The 17692-nt window shown below is 34.6% G+C and overlaps 1 protein-coding gene across 1 annotated transcript in view; it reads right to left on the bottom strand.

Moving 5' to 3' along the window:
• Positions 1 to 17692, bottom strand: part of LOC141537283 (endochitinase-like) — a 235377-nt gene that overhangs the window by 109302 nt on the left and 108383 nt on the right. Inside the window, exon 4 of the mRNA XM_074258174.1 lies at positions 5538 to 5760. Within this exon, the coding sequence (XP_074114275.1) occupies positions 5538 to 5760 (223 nt within the window). The remainder of the gene's footprint in view (positions 1 to 5537; positions 5761 to 17692) is intronic.

Genomic DNA, 17692 nt, shown 5'->3' with positions numbered 1-17692 from the left:
ATCGACTCACAAAGAGTTACGACACAAAATAACAAATTCTCGTAATACAAAAAAAAAGGTTGAGGTTATATCCAACCTCAACAACTAAATCTAAAATAAATAATACAAACAAAATGTCTTCATGACATTGGTCGCGCACGCGTATCAGGACCCGATCAAAACTGGTCTGTACAAGACAAACTCGCACACATTCTGACTCCCGTGAGCGTCCAAATCGCGAACTACAACTCCACCAACTGGTTACGCACTCCCCAGGACACTAGCCGTCACCCTGGGCCTAAAACTCTACCCTGAGAGCGGATGGAGAGTATCCTCTCCGCTCCCACCTACACGGTTTGTGATTACCTACCGGATTTTCGACAGAGGGTCGAAGATCCGGGGAAGTCAAATCTTGTTGAGAGTTCAAAAGGTACTTACCAGTGTTCTAGGCGAACCAAGGTAATGTCCCTCCAGCTGTTATTGGTAGAAGAATATTCCCTCAATAACACTCTGTCACAAGACTTGCTTTCCGATCGCCAATTTTCGCTTTTAACAGTTTTTCAAAAAGTCACTTGCAACGAACCAGAATAATCGTTTTTGCCCTCTACACGTTGTTTACAAACTATTAATTTAATTGGCAATTCCCTCATTCTATATCCATTCGGTTCGTCAAATTCTGAGTTTTGAAAATCAAATATCAACAGATTACATACAAATTCAAAAGAATACATTCCCATACTAAAATTTGCTCGGGACTTAGAATAATTTCGTTTATAAATATTTTTCTTTTAAATAATAATCGCCATTTCTTTCATTATATAACCATTCGCTGCTTTTCCATACTAACTCGGCTTAGGACTTAGAATAATTTATAAATTGGAAATTTACAATAATTTGTTTCCAAAATTAATTACATTAATTTTCTTTCAATAAACTAAAGAAATATAATCACAATAAATAATCGTCGTAGACAAAATAATACTTTTATAACTAACTAATTATTAACCCGTCTAGATATTCAACATGGGTAACTAAACTATTAGACCTGAATTGTTTTAAACAAACGATATTAACTAACAAAAAATAGTTTTAGATATTTATAATCAAATCTAAATTAGATAAATAATATTTTCACAAGTTTTTAGTGAATAATACTCTCAATATCGTAAATTATCATTATTAATAATTAGAATAATAATACTGCACTCGTAAACAATAACTTAACTAAAGAAAACGGATTATTTACAACGTTAAATAATAATTTAGCAGGAAAATACGCCCGTCGAAGTATCAGGAGAACATGAGAAACGGAGAGTAGGTAGCTGTCGTTGGTCCCCTCCTGGTCCCTTCTTCCGCGCCCTACTCCTCAGCTGTCTCGTACTAGCCATCGGCCCTCTCTCTCCGGCTCAGTCCCTTTTCCCTAGTCTAGACCCTTTTTCCGACATCTGGGTCACAAATTGAAAGAAATAATTAAGGAATTGATGTACTTAGCCGTGGCTGAAGAATTCAAGAAACTTCTCATCGACCACAATGAGTGTGCACGATTAACAGGATTTTCCAAGAAAGAAATTGAGAAAATTTGGAAATAAGTGTTTTGCCGAGGAAATACTACAACTTTTCTACACGATAAAGAAAGAATAGTACCCAAGAAAGAAGATATCGAGAAAATATTGAAAGAAAATCATGATAGTCTCCTTGGAGGTCATGGTGGAGTTACGAAAACATATTATAGAATTAGTGAGAATTACTTATGGAAAACTTTAAGAAGAGACGTCGAAGCTTATGTAAAGAAATGACGAATATGTCAAAGAAATAAAGTCAATAGGGATCCAACTAAAATGCCTATGATTATTACTGATACTCCGAGAAAATTCAATGATAAAATCGCCATGGATATTTGTGAACCATTGTCATTAACGGAAAGACGTAATAAGTATGTTTTAACAATTCAAGATTGTTTAACCAAATATTTTGTAGGAATACCAATCGCAGATTGCACCGCTCCCACAGTAATAAGTGAATTTTTAAAATATTACGTTGGTTACTTTGGAGTGCCAAGTAATATTCTGACAGATAAAGGAACCAATTTTACGAGCGAATTAATGAAGAATCTTCAGACAATGCTAAGTATTAAACATATTACAACTACAAGCTTTCACCCAGAAAGTAATGGAAGTCTGAAAAGAAGTAATCAAGTGTTAAAAGATTATCAACGTCACTTTTTCAACAAAAATGCTGATGACTAGGCTACGAAAATTCATTTAGCTGGATTATATTACAATACATCCAAACATGAAAGTACATGATTTACTCCTTCAGAACTAGTTTTCGGAATTAATCCAAGGAATGCATCATCATTGAAGACTACTAACCTAACATACATGGAGTATTTGGGTGATTTATTATATTACAAGCAAAAATCAATAAAACTATCGAGGAAAGTGAAAGAATAAAATCAGAAAGTAAGCAAAGGACAAAAACACGTTATGATCGACTAACAAATCCAAAAGAGTTTAAAGTAGGTGATGTGGTTTGGTTAAAGAAAGAAAGTAATGCGAATAATAAAACACAAGCTCTAAATTTTCCATTTGGAGGGCCATATAAAATAACAAATAAATTGTCAGATGTTAATTATAAGATAGAGAAACTAAATAAAAGTATGTATAATCGTGCATGCTAATAAATTAAAAACAATTAACGTTTTTCATATTTTTTGTTTTATCTAAAATTGAAATTTTTCGCCAATATTTTATATCCAAAAATTAAAATTTTTCAAAAAATTCAAAAAAAATTTCCTACTTTAGATTTACTCTGTGTGTGTGTGTGTGTGTGTGTGTGTGTAATCCTTTTATAAATTTTGAACGGCTTGACCGATTTCATCGCGCTTGGTGTCATTCGGAAGGGCTTGGCCAAACTTAGATTTTCTAAAAATTTGAACCCATTCGGAACAGTCGATTTTGAGAAATCAGCTCTCAACGTCAAAAAACTGCGTCGATCGTGGCCAGTCCGGTCAAAATTGGTTGATTTGTTCGTGAGTTATCGTGAACGAAAGAAAACCGAAAAAGTGTTTTTTCGGGGTTACTCTGAAATTTTCGGTTCGATCAATCGAAACCTGGAAATAACTTATGAGGATGATGAAACTGCGTCGAATGCCGCCAACCGCATGAAAATCGGTTGATCCATTCAAAAGTTATTGCGATTTGAAAATTCCGAAAATTGTGATTTATTAAACTCCTATCAAACTTTTGAGCTTGGAGAGCTCAAAGCTACAAGAAAATCAGATTTTTGAGCTCGAAGAGCTCAATAACATAATAAGTGCAATATCGAGTGCTTAATTACGAAAGTAGCGGGAAGTTGCAGGGATGGCCGTCAGGGTCAACCGTTTTCCTAATTTTTTTTTACTGTTGTGGACATTTCACTAAGTCAAGTTTAAACTTGTGGAAGCCGCCCAGCTTGAGTGAAATGATATAGCTGTACATATTGTGTTAGTTGTATATATCACAGAACAAAAGCGCGCTTGTCGCTTACAAGTTAGACTGTCTACGACTCTCAAATTCTAAGAATCAGATATTGATGTATATATTTTAGATGAAAAATAATATCGCTCTTAAGAAAATAAATAGAGTAATACAATTGAAGTAATTAACTTTTTCAAATAAAGTTGGTTTTGTAAGATTGATGATAATTATAATTTAAAATTATAATTATTTTGAGATGAGAAGGAAATTTTAGAAGTTTGAACTTGAAATAAATATTTACCAGAAGAAATATTTATAAACTATATCTCGACATGAAATTGAGTTATTACTTAGTCTTTTTAAAAGAATATAAATATAAATAAAAATAATAACTAATTTAATAATTGTCTCAAAGTAAAGTCTGTAGTTCAGTACTAAGCTTTGTTTTAATTTAATCGGTTGTGGCTCTGGTGTGTGATTTGTATGTTGCACGTGTATGTGCGGCCACCTCCGAACGTTTCACCGAGCTGTGCCGTTTGTCACGAGGTGGGAGGGAGCAGGTGTGTCATGTTGTTGCATGCGGGAGTTACAACTGATTTCACTTTTTATTTACAACTTGCAGTGCAGTTGTGAATGGGTGTGAAATTTCAGTCTCTCATAAGTTTGGTAAGTTTGAGATTGTTCATAATTAGAAGTTTCCAGATATTTAGAAGATATGAATAAAGAAACAATGAATGAGAAGAACAATAAACAAATGCTCGATAAGAAAGAGACTACAGATACTCCATCTGACACGTCAAAAAAAATTCAAGAACAGGTAATTTTCGTTTTTAAATTTACTTCAGAAGTGGATCCAAATTTTTAGATGATATTAATAGATGATATTTTAGAGGTTCTATAGATGTTTAGAAGTTTTATAGATGTTTAGAAGTTCTGTAGATGTTTAGAAGTTTCGTAGATATTAGCCCGCAAGATATTAACATAGAAGTAACTAAGGCTTTGAATGGTTCGATTACTGCTTTAAAAAGTACATTAGAGTCAAACAAAAAGTCTCAAAATTATCAGGTACCAAGAAAGTATATGCTTAATTCAGATAGTGACATCAACATTTGGATGGATAAACTTAAATCTGAATTATCATCAAAAGATCTGTTAGATGTCATTGACCCAACGGTCATTGGTTCTGATAACTTAGGTGTACAAGCAATTACAAAAAAAAAGCAAGCAGTAAGAGAAATCATTACTAGCCATTTAGATGATAAATATTATAAGAGGGTTCTCACTATAACAGACCCGATTATGGTAATAACAAGTCTAAAGCCTTTAACAGCAACTAGTGAATGGCACTGTTAGGTTTGTAAGGTGATTACTGATCACAATACAAATACTTGTCTAAAAAATGAAGGCAGTCAAAATTCAGGAAGGTCTGACTACAGACGTGGTCGTGGTCATGGTAGAGGTAGAGGTAGAGGTGTCAGGAAAGCTTCTTAGAACTTTAAAACGTCGAGATCTGATATACTCGACTTTCGAAAATGGGGTAAATCCAATAATCTCCCAACTTTCGAAAATTTTTTATTTTTTTAGCGGGAAGTTTCCTAATTTCTTTACGAACCGTATAAAAACTCAACTTCGTCGGTAAATGGAATTTCACCTAAAAATTAACCCTATCAGTTTCAATTCTTTCCAGTTTTTAGACGTCGTATTGAAAAAGTTTCAATTGTATGAGCTTTTAATTTAACTTTGTTCGTTGGAATAATCGCATGAAATTTCGTTAGGTTTTGTAATACAGTTAGTTATTCATAGAAAATTTAGCGAGAATTTTATAAATAATGGTATTTCATGAGAATTCGTAATTGGTAAATTGACAAATTTTATAATAACAAATTTCCACGTTCTATAATTACGCATTTACATGTCAGAAAGTAACAATCTGAATTGTCTTAAATATCGACAATCGAAAAATCCATAAAATGTCACTACTAGCAAATAATGCACTTATTTGTATTAAAACACTAGAATAGAGTTTGCAGTGTAAAAATATAATTTATCACGTCATCGTGCATTACAAATTAAGATTATTACTGATAATTCCGAGCTTACCCACATAGTTCTGGAACATGGTACCCTTCAGCAAGTCGAAATCTGGCTACTGGTACCGCCATGGTAATTTCCCAATTTTTCTGTTCCTTATTGAATGCTCGTCGGAGTTCTTCGACGAAATAGATGAAATTATTCTTATCCGAGTACTTGCCGCCTCGATCAGTTGCACCAGGGTATTCCCAATCTAAGTCGAATCCATCAAATCCATATTTATGCATGAATTCTGAAAAAATTGAAAAATTTTTGAGTTAACATCAATTCTTCTTTAACAAATAAAATGAATTAAACTAATTTATTTTAGTATCTACATTAAATCGTAAAATTCAATTTTCAATATTATATTGCAGTTATAATGTGCACGGTCTAAGATATCTCAAATAAATAAAAGTGTCTAAATAAAAAAAATGTCACTAATTATAATTTGATTGTGTAAAATTATACTTTAACATGTAATTCTTAATATATGTTCATGCGACGTTTTTTTGCAGTTTTAATTGAAGTTTCCCGGGAAAAAATAATCAGATTTGATCAGACATGAACAGGCATGAGTCTTCAGGTCTGATCAGGTATGAAAAATGACCGGGTCTGATCAGACCTGGCCAGGCATGTTCAGATCTGATCAGATCTGTTCATGTCTGACTCGATCAGGTCCAAAAAAAAAAGCGGTGCCTGTGGAGATCCGAACCGTAGACGCCGCGCTCTCCAGACTGATGCCTACCTTCTTAACCAAATGATTTATGCTTACTTGGAGATATCTTTCAAACTACTTCAAGTAATTTAAATTTTATACGTTAATTATCCTTACAGTTAACGGAGTTAACTATACCTAATTTATTAATTATTAATAATTAATTATATATCAGGGTGGTTTATTTGAAACGTATATTTCGCTCCATTAACATGTGACTCTATGCACAGTAATAAAAAAAAAATTTTCTTTCAGGTTTATTCCAGAATTATAATTTTGTTGTTTGCTTTTAATTTGAAAATTTTTTTTTATTTAAAACGTATAGATAACTAAGAATTATCTGTGTGTTCTACAATTCAACAATCGTTAATACTACTGCAATGAACCAAGGCGTAGCTTAAGATAATAACAGACACTTTGAAAGGACTTATCGCCTATCGGTTAACTGATATATTTTGGTATTTGCAGGCAATCAAACTCAAGCTTCTACTCAAAATCTTGTTTTTCGCGTATTTCCTGGAACACAGTAAAAAATTTTGTGTCATTGCATCAAAAATCATCGTTAAAAATCATCGTTTTGACATGAAAAATCAAAAACTTTTTGCTTAAGCCGATATTTTCAATGAAAGTTGTAGTATTAAAAGTAATAAGGGAATAGAAATTGATGCGTCATACGAAATAAATTAATTTTAAAAATAGAACTGCAGTCTATAGTTCTCTGAAATTTTTTTTCCAGACTGAAAATAACATTTAATTTTTAATCTTTTTCTAGCCGAAATCAGACATGATCAAGCATGGACAGGTATGATCAGGCCTGAGCATATTTAACGCTTCAGACATGAGCAAGTATGAACAGGTCTGATCAGGTATAATTTCAGACCTGATCATACACGAACAGGCTTGATCACGTTCAATTTCAGGCCTGATCATACAAGAACTGGCATGGTCAGGTCTGATCATTTTTTCCCGGGTTCAGAGATGAACAGACATGAACAGACTTGGTCAGGCATGAACAGGCATGGACAAGTCTGATCAGGCATGGACAAGCCTGAGCGTATTGAACACTTCAGATATGAACAGGCATGGATAGGCCTGATCAGGCATGATTATGTTTAATTTCAGGTCATACATGAACAGGCCTGATCAGGTCTAATTTCAGGCCTGATCATACATGAAGAGGCTTGGTCAGGTCTGATCATTTTTCCCGGGTTATCAGTATCATTAGAATTCGTCTCTTAATGCACTTTGAGTTACATAATTTTTGGATAAGCAAAACTATCGTCGAATTTTGCAATAAAAATTATATACAATGAATTACGAATGGGTTAATTGCCGTAGCGATCGCTTCAAGTATAATTTATTAAGGGAGTCATTGGAGTATTATCTCGGCCTCCAGAGCCGGTCCAGAGCCGAGAGAAATGTATCTTTAAGGTCATGAGAAAGATCGTGAGAGGTGCTGTAAATAATTTCAGACAGAATCGATCAGCAAACATTGCTAATTTATTTAACCAAGTCTCAATTTTACAATAGAACAATTTCCCTTAGAAAATGAAAATTTAAAATTAACCATGCGTTCCTGGACTTCTTCCTAGTAGACTCGAAATTTGTTCAAATCTCCCTCGCTTTCTCCCAGTCATCGCATGGATCGCGTGCGCAGCAGATCACTGCCACAGTGATATACCAAATAAACTGCTTGAGGTTTCCTCGCCGCGCCACTTGGAGGCAGGTCAGGCGCTGCTGCAGAGCTAAAGGTGCCCTCTGGCAAAAATCTGGCGCGCATGGTTTATTATCGCTTTCTAAGTCCACGCTATACTATCTAATCTTTTTATCGAACATATCTAATCTAAATTGATCTTATCAATCGTGCTCTAATTTATCTTAATAACCGTTTAATCTGTTTCAGTGCTTTATTTCATTTGTTTTGCAGTTATCAGTTGCATTATTCTGTGCTTTTTGGCTTTTTTACATCTTGTTGGAAATCTTGGCTACTTCACCGCATGGCTCATACGTGCCTAACCAAGCTTTATGTAATTTCTACCGCTTCTGTTACTAAACAATTGTCATTCTAGCTTCGAATAAATAATAAAAAACCGTAATTGTGACAATTAAATTTGTGAGAAAACTAGTTAGTGATACAAATAATATTTAATAAACATAATTAATAACAACGAAGTTGTTAGACTGATTTTGAACACTCGAAGTAATCCAAGTCCCAGCATTTCTATCCCTTTCTGCCTTGAACTTTCGAATAAAATTAATATTTTGCACTTCATATTCCACACACATAGATTTCACATTCCATAAAAAACCCCCTAAAAAAGATAAATAACTGCAATTACAGCGATGATAAAATTTTTGTGGACCTGGATGAAGTATGAGTTTCATGTATTTCAATCTACTAAACCTGAATCTGGACTTTAATTAGCCCGTTGTGTTGTCAAATTTGAAAAAATTGCGATAAACTAAAAAAATGTAAAAAATCATAAAAAACCAAAACTATTTAAATTAAAAGAATTTTGTGGATTCAGATTGAGTATGATATTCTTGTATTTTGTTTCACTGAATTTGGTGTTACGATCTCGATTTTTGGAGTTATTTTTATTACACCCTTTAATTATCAGTGGCGAAATTAACACTAAGAACTAAGAATAAATTCAGGTTTGACATCATTGGGTGATCTACTGACCCTCGGCGTGCCGTCACAGATGAGCTTACTTTATTTTTAATTAATTTTATGGACTCACCATTATAGGCCTCATAAATCGGCCCAGATAACTCCCCTGGTTTCTAGCTGTTTCGCTTCAGAGGGCGGGTGGGTAACGTACCCTGTCTTACGGAAATACTCCTCGAAGTAGTAGCCGTATCTGGGGTCGTCGATCAGGATGACGCCTCCGGGAGGGTGAACCTTAGGAACCTCTACTGGGACTAATTTCCAGCTTTAGTTGATGTGCGTCTAGTAGGCAGGCCGATAGTTATTCACGATGAGGGACTGACCTTCTGGACCCTGGTACGACGGAGAAGGTGATTTTGGAGAGTCCCCCTCGATGTTTCTCACTACTCGCACCCGTTGTTCTAGGAGGATTTCGTCATCGACAACGTGCACCGGCGGTTTAGCCACCTGCACTACTTTCACTCGTGGTTCAATAAGTATTTCGTCGTCGATAACGTGCAATGACGGTTTGGTCACTTGCACTACTTCTGCCCGTGATTCTGCGAATATATTGAACGGTTGGGCTAAGCGACGGCGACCCTTTTGGACCGAGCGGCCTGATCGGCGTGAACGTCCTCCTCGAGACAAAAATCGACGGAAGTAATTTGGTTTTGGCGGTACGCTGGCTAGCGCTCTCGCTGAAGAATTAGGAACCTGGGGAACGCTGTAAAGCGCTTGTCCTGAAGAAAGGTTAGGCTGGCGGAACGCTGGCTAGCGCTCTCGTCGACGGGTTTTCTGAGTGGAACGGCTGTTAACCGCTCGCACTCATAATCAATGTTAAGGACGATATTTTCAGTATCGTTGGATTTATTTGTGTATAGGATCTGGAGAGATTCAAATCGGGAGACGGAGCTCTCTGCACAAGAGAGTCTTAAGATCTACTGATTTGAATTAGTTCCAGATTAGTTTTTATAAACAGTTTTTGAGCCATGTTTGCAGCTCAGGTTACTCCCTGAGAGAGTCATCGAGGCTCAGGTCCCATGCTGACATACGGTGTTTGGACTATCCGCGGCCACGGCGACTCTTTGCTGATGCCTTATCGCGAGATTTCTGTTACTTAGCTGCTGATCGACAACAAAAAGAATCGACAACAAAAATTTTTTAGATAAAAAATTTCGGAGTAGTTCCGAAAAAACATTCTTTTCGGTTTTCTCTCCTGCACGATATCTCTCGAACGAATGAAACATTTTTGACCGGATTAGCGGCGATCGATGTGGTTTTTCAAGTTCAAGAGCTGATAAGTTTTTGGAATTTAGATTTTGTTTATTTAATGCCAAATGGCAATTTAAATTACATAGTAAATACAGTTTTTACAAGAAAGCAATTTCTGTGAGTACCTAATATAATATAACATAATATAATATAATATTGCACCATAATTGATTCAATTTATTTATAAATAAATAAGGTAATAAGAAAGTCATATTGAACTTGGAACTTAAAGTATAAAAACAATAATTTGAAAATATAGAATTTTAATGTCATCAGATCAGATGATAACTCAGCATAATAATTTTACGAATAGCAATTTCTTCATCCTTACTTTAATCTTTGATTTTCAATGAATTAATTTAAATTTGTTATTTATTAGAATTTGTTTAATTATCAAGATTTAATAAATAATTAAATACTTCTTTTTTTGAAGACTTGTAAGCTACTCGAATTTACAATTTCGCGTGGCAGTTCTTCCCAAAGCTTTATAACAGTTACCAAAAAAGATTTCTCCAAGTAGCTTGTAGTAAAAAGAGGTAGTTTGAAGGAGGTGTGCTTTTTTGCAGCCAATCGATTTAAACGTCGAACATCAGCTTTCTCAACGAATAAATCGTACAAGTACTCCGGTTTTCCATTCTTGAGTAATTTTTATAAGTAGCAAATCGCATAATACAATCTACGATATTTGATTGTAAGCCACCCTAGCTCTTTGCAGTGAGGGCTAATATGCTCATCTTTTTTGATATTGAAAATAAATCTGATGGAAGAATTTACTGCTCGCTGAAGTTTTAGATCATTTTCAGCAGTAGAGTCAATGAGCACAATAGAGCAGTAATTACTTTATTGATTATAATCAATGAGTGGTAGGATGGTAGCAGTAATTAGAAGCTTTCTTATCTCAGTAGAATATATGTTTTTCCGGACCGTGAGACTATGGAGTGTGAAATTTACTTTTCTGGTTATCTGTAAAATGTGGCTATTCCAGGATAAGTTTTGATCAATAATAGGTCCCAAACACTTTGTAGAATTTACGTAGGGGATTACTGTATTATTAACTAGAATAGGAGGTATGTCCACGGACTGAAGTTGTTTCAATTTGCCATTTGATCCCAAGATCATCGCTGTAGTCTTAGTCAAGTTAATCATGAAGCCGTGAGACCTAGCCCAGTCTGCAATTGCTTGTGAGTCAGCAGTAACTTGCTGAACTGCGTCATGAAGCTGGTAAGCAAGACAATGATGGTAGATGTACATGTCGTCAGCAAGTAGACCATATTTGCAAATGATTATCCACCTGGCCACAGAGTTGATGACAATTAAAAACAATATTGGCCCAAGTACAGAGCCTTGAGGAACACCCGACGAGGTTTTTAGTAACTCAATTGGAATTTCATGCTCATTTAGAATGGATTGAGAACGGTTTGATAGATAGGAGAAGAACCAACTTATTACTTCTGATGAGAATCCCAACTCATGCAAAGAGATTAAAATAACTTTGGGATCCACGTAATCAAAGGCTTTGCTCAGATCAAATAGCACTAGAATGGTAAATTGATTTTTGTCCATTACTGCTCTGACGTCGTCAGTACGTTTTAGCAATGCTGATTGCGTACTACGATGCTTCCGAAATCCCGATTGAAACCTATCAAGCAAAAGATTATCTTCTAAGTAAGTTACCATCTGGTTTGCAACTATTCTCTCAAAAACTTTCGCTAAGTGAGACAGGTTTGCAATTGGTCTTGTATCAGATGGTGATCTGGGTAAGGCTATCTTGTTCATTGGTATAATATAAATCGTTTTCCAAATCTCAGGAAAGATGCCAGTGTCAAGAGATCTGTTGAAAAGGGCTGTAAGAAACAGTGATATCTGAGGAAGATGATCTTTTAGCCACCGCAAATCTAAACCATCCGGGCTATTTCCTTTAGATTTTGACAGAGTTAGTACAAGAGCCTTTGTGACATCAACGATGTCAATCTTCTGCCACTGAAATGAACAGTCCACTTGGCGTTGAAAAATGGTTGGTAAACTATCTAAGAACTTAATATTTGCAGCTGGATGTTTCCTGACTATACTTACATAGTACTCATTTAATTCCAGTGCATCAAAGAAATTTAGGGTGACGAAGTATTTGATTTGGTGAGTCCTAGATGTTTAGGTTTACTCCAAACAGAAGAACCCTGAGGTAAGTTGGATAGAGTGGTCTTCAAGTACGATTCTCGCGTTCGAGCTAATTCGGTCTTAAAAAGTTTGCGTTGGATTTTGTACAGCGAAAGTAAGGTTGGATCACGGTTTCTTTAAGCTCGTTTGTAATGTTCATCACGTTCTTTGCATTTATTTTTTAGTTCTTTGGTGAACCAAGGATTACTGCATCGAGAGATCGTTCTTGTGAGGATTTGTGTATGTAGGTGCAAGGAAGAAAGCATATTTGATTTAAAGATCGATAAAAGTTCATTTGGGTCTGAGTTTTCCAATATAGCATTATCAATCTTTAGAGAGTTGAACAAACAATCTGACAGTGAATTATGATCACAGCTTTTTAAGTTTCTGAAAGTAACTTTCTTACTCATCTGTTGCGGTTGCTCTACTTTATATTGACATTGCAAATAGTCATGGCCATCAACGAACGGGGAGTCAGATTTTGTGAAAGAGATCCCACTTTTATGGAATGTAGGGCCAAAAGGCACGCAGGATAGAGAGGACTCAGTTATGAACTCTCTCAAGTGATTTGTAATATAAGAGCTCTCAAGAAGGTTGCAGTTCAAGTCCCCTGCTATGATGATATTATTGAAGCTAGGCGCAAGCTTAGAGTATACAGGGTGATTCAAAATAACCTTCACAGCGGTAAACTGTAGATAGAGGAGACGATTTTAAGAATAAAGTTCCTTAGTCGCTTTTCGATATTCTCAATAGTTTTTGAGTTATTCAAAATGTAAATTGACCAATCACAGACAAGCTTTAGGAATTAAAAAAAATAAAAAAGAATAATAAATAAGTTTAGCAACACTGCCACAGCAGACTTCAAGTAAAACAATATTTATTTAATTTGAACAGTTCGATTTCTCACAGAAAAAAAACAAAACATGCAATTACAACCTAGAATTTATTTGTTTATTTTTTTTATCTTTTCCTTTTCACAGAAAACATTATCGACTTAAGATGATGCCATTATTAAAAATATAATTTCCGGAGAATTGACAAAATAAATTATGTATTTTTAAATATATAAACTTCAATCAAGAATGAAAAAAAATTTTTAAACTAGTAAAATTGTCTTACTGAAATAATAGCAATTTCAAACAGACAAAAATATAGATATAGACAATACATAAAATGATTATTGAAAAATCTCTGATTTTGCTTGCTCGGTTTCGCTCAGGACTTCGCTAAGCGCTTGATGTACGTCATAGCATATTTGCGAGAATCTATTGAAAAAATTGATCGATTCTGCAGTTACGAAAAAGTCAATATCATTATATAATAATTCAGTTATGCTCTTAGTTTGAAAGCGTTTAACACTACATTTTTCACTAGTATAATCCAAGTCTTCTTCCGGAATATCATCAATCACAATTGTTTCTTCGCCATGATTGCTAATTCTGGTGATAAATACCACAAGTGATTCATAAATCTACTAATTGCCACAGTAGCAAGATTACTGTTGATTGCCTTAAAGTTGTTGAGTTCTTTTATAAACTGTAGATCATGGTACGGAGCTTTGACACTATTTGACGACGAAAACCAAGCTTTAACATAAACCATTGTCACAAAAACACATATTTGCCGTAGTTTATTATCTTCACCTTTTTTCAATGACAATTGCTCCCGAAGCATGTACATTTTCGATATATAAATAGCTTTTGCCATCCATCGTGCATGGTGACAAGCTCCTGGCTTACGAAAACTAAATTTTTCGGGCATGACACCGATAAAAACTAAAGTAAGCTCTAATAACTCTTTGTAATCATCACGAGGCAGTTGAGATGCAAGAGTTTCAGTCGCAAAAGTTCTAATAGATTCAATTTTTTCATTTGTCAAGATATTATCATTTTTCGGATCATCTAAACCTGTTTTGTAATTGAGTTTATTTAAATCTCCCCATTGCTTTTGAATCGGATAAAAAGTGGAACATTAGGACCAACAATATTTGCAAAAAAAAGCTTCGAAGACATATCTTAGGACTATTTCAAATATATGATGCCTACATGGAAGATACAACAAATCTCTTTCTAACAATTTTTCCAGTAATGCAGCAGCACCATTACGAAGGCCTAAATTTGACGGAGTAGTGTCACAGCATATTGCTTTTACAGATATGTCGAATCCCCAGTCACATAATGTCTTATGAACTACAGAAGCTTGTGCCATTCCAGTTCCATCTTCACTCGTTGGTACACCTAACATAATTTCTTTACTTTCTGAACTAATTATTACAGGCAATCGATGAACAGTTTCTGTATTTAACAAATTAGGTAATAATATTCCATCCCAATGTACAACAATAGATGATAACTTTAAGTCTTGAAAATGTTTTTTTATTTCTATTGATTTTGACTCTCGCATAGTAAGCCGACATCCGCGAATAGATGATCGATTGACAATAATGGAATTAATATCCACTTCTAATAATTTTAAATCGATAAGCGACTGACAAATAGCTGTAGTTATAAACACAGCATCTCTGTCGCTTACTTTACAACGGTCAAAAGTAGCTACAACTCTTTCGTTGAGAATATTGTGAGTTCCTCTTATATTTCTTGATTTAAATTGGTCGGCAGTAGTTGGAATGTATACTTCTCCAATGGAGACTGATTGAGCACTTCCTTGGCTTGATAAGAGTTCAACGTTTTTGTCTACAAAAAAGGATAATGATAAGACAAAAAATATCTTCACTATAAAATAATAAAATATCAATGAGTAAGTTGATTATTATAATTTACCAAATAATGATTTTTCTTTTTCACTTTCCAATTTTCGTTTTTCGGAATCCAATTGTTTCTCTAATTTTTTAACACCAATTTCATCGTCATCGTATTTCGTCTTAATATTTGCAATAAAACCAATTCGTTCATCTGATCTCTGATTATTCAAGAATTCTTTGGAATTTTCATCAACCATTTCAAATACATGTGACGGTGCGATGTCAAATAATTTTTTTAATGAACAGGAAAATTCATTTTGTTTTTTCACAGCAACTTCACTCCGATTTCTATGTTTAAGAAGTATGCGCCACTCATCATACAGTTTTTTCAACTTATCGCGACATCTTTGCACATCTTGAACGGGAATTCGAGCTTTCTTCCAAAACACAATAATTTCATCAATCACTGCAGCAACACTATCTGTGATAGTATTATTTAAAATACGTGTATAAAAAAATAACACTTTCAAAGCTTGCAATTTCGATGGTAATTTGTTACCTACGATTTGAACGTCAACATCACCAATCAAAAAAATGTTTTGACGTAAACGTGATAACTCCATATTTAACTGATTACTTAAATATCGGATAAATGAACTCAAAAAATTTATTTATATATCAAAAAGGCATCAGTACTAGTAATTGAACGATTTTGATCAAGCTGAGAAATAAATGTAGGTTATGAGTAATCTGAGAATTAATTTTAGTGTTAGAGATTGAAGTAAAATCCAATAGATGGCGGCATGATCGGTTTCTGAAATGTTTTTAACCATAAATCAAAATTTGAAATTGGAGTTTGTTGATATTTGTACCAATAACAATAAAAATCGAGACAATAGGTCCCGAATTTCTTTTGTATCCAAAGAAAGTTAAAGATCTTTAAAATGTTCGACAGTTCAGGCTAAAAAAATGAATTGGTGTTACTATTATTCCAAAGTTACAGTTACTTTGAAAATTTTCTAAACAAAAAAATCCAATAAGATTATAAAGAATAACCGGTTCATGATTTATGAACTATTAAATGACCAAAAAAACAGAAAAAACTATGAAAAAGATTATAGTTTCAATTTAGACCTCGAATAACTTCAAAACCGTTAGAATTATCAAAAAATGATATGAGACCTTTTTTGTAGACCGTTAAATTTTGCATTAGAAAAAATATTTTTTGATGTGATTTGTTGGTTAGTTTATGACGTAAAAAATTCCAAAGTAAAAATATAACTTTTCCCATGTTATTTTCCTTTAAAACTTTGACCGTCGGGGGCGCGGGGTTAATATTAAAATTAAGAGCTATAACTTGGCATGATTTTTTTTTTATAGATTTTAAACCGATTTTGAACTATCGTGAAAAAAAATTTCAAAAAACCCAACATAAGGACCACCCTAATTTATATATATACATATATATATATATATATATATATATATATATATATATATATATATATATATATATATATATATATATATATATATATATATATATATATGTTGGAGATCTAGTAATACACACACACACACATGCATTGTACTCGCGCATACTCGCCGCGCATGACCAGCTGTTGCCTCACACATAACTAATAGCACACTGTAATTCATAGCAAAATAAATTTCACTCAATTAATTTAACACATTTCATATTAATTATTTCCAAACCCTGCCAAACTCCTACAGGTTATGGGCCTAGTAGTGAGTTAAAAGTGAAATAAAATAAAAGTTGAAATTGTGAATTAGCGAAAGCAAAAATTTAATTGTGAGCACGTGGCGAAACATAACCCACAAAAATGTACTCTGACGTATCATCACGCTTCGAGATGTTTAATAAGACAAATTACGACGTCTGGCAGGTGTGGATGCAATCACTCCTGGTGAAACACGATCGATGGGGATATGTCAGTGGAGAAATTGAAGCTCCAATTGTCGTACCTGGAAATGAGTCGACCGTACGAGAACTATCCAAGTGGAAGTCAAACGACGCCAAGGCCAAAGCAGACATTGTATTGTCGATGGGACGCGCCGAATTAAAAAGCATATCAAAGTGCGAGACGGCGAGGGAAGTTTGGCTGAAAATAGAGTCAATACACGCGTCAAGAGGACCAGTACGAAAAATTGAGCTGCTCACGGACATTACATCGTTCAAAATCGAACAAGATGATGACTTCAGAGAAAAATTGGACAAATTTGCCAACGCCGTTGAACAACTAGAAGGTATGGACATAAAAGTTCCCAGTGATATGTTAGTTGTTCTCATTCTGAAGGGCCTGCCGCCAAGTTATGAAAACTTTCGTTGTGCTATCCGATCCAAGGACGATTTACCGGATATAGACACACTCATAGGCAAAATCTCGGATGAAAGTCGAAGTCGACGTATCACTGATAGCGACGGTGGCAACGACGCACTGTATGCCAATCGCCGGTACAACAAGGACCGACAGCAAAACAGGCTAAAGAAAAAGGGAAAACTCAAATGTTTTACATGCGGTAACACTGACCACCTTGCGGCCAAATGTCCAAGGAAGCAATATGACTCAGCAAAAAATGTCCAAAGGAATCCGGAGAATTACTACGTAGAAATCACCAGTATGGAAGAGGTGAATACTGCATCGTCGACGTCAAGATGGTGTCTTGAT

The sequence above is a fragment of the Cotesia typhae genome, unplaced genomic scaffold (assembly GCF_013202065.1).
Source record: "Cotesia typhae breed Kobodo isofemale line unplaced genomic scaffold, CoteBio_Ctyphae scaffold_70, whole genome shotgun sequence".
Taxonomy (NCBI): domain Eukaryota; kingdom Metazoa; phylum Arthropoda; class Insecta; order Hymenoptera; family Braconidae; genus Cotesia; species Cotesia typhae.
The sequence above is the reverse complement of the archived record's forward strand: the minus strand, read 5'-3'. Positions and strand labels throughout refer to the sequence as shown.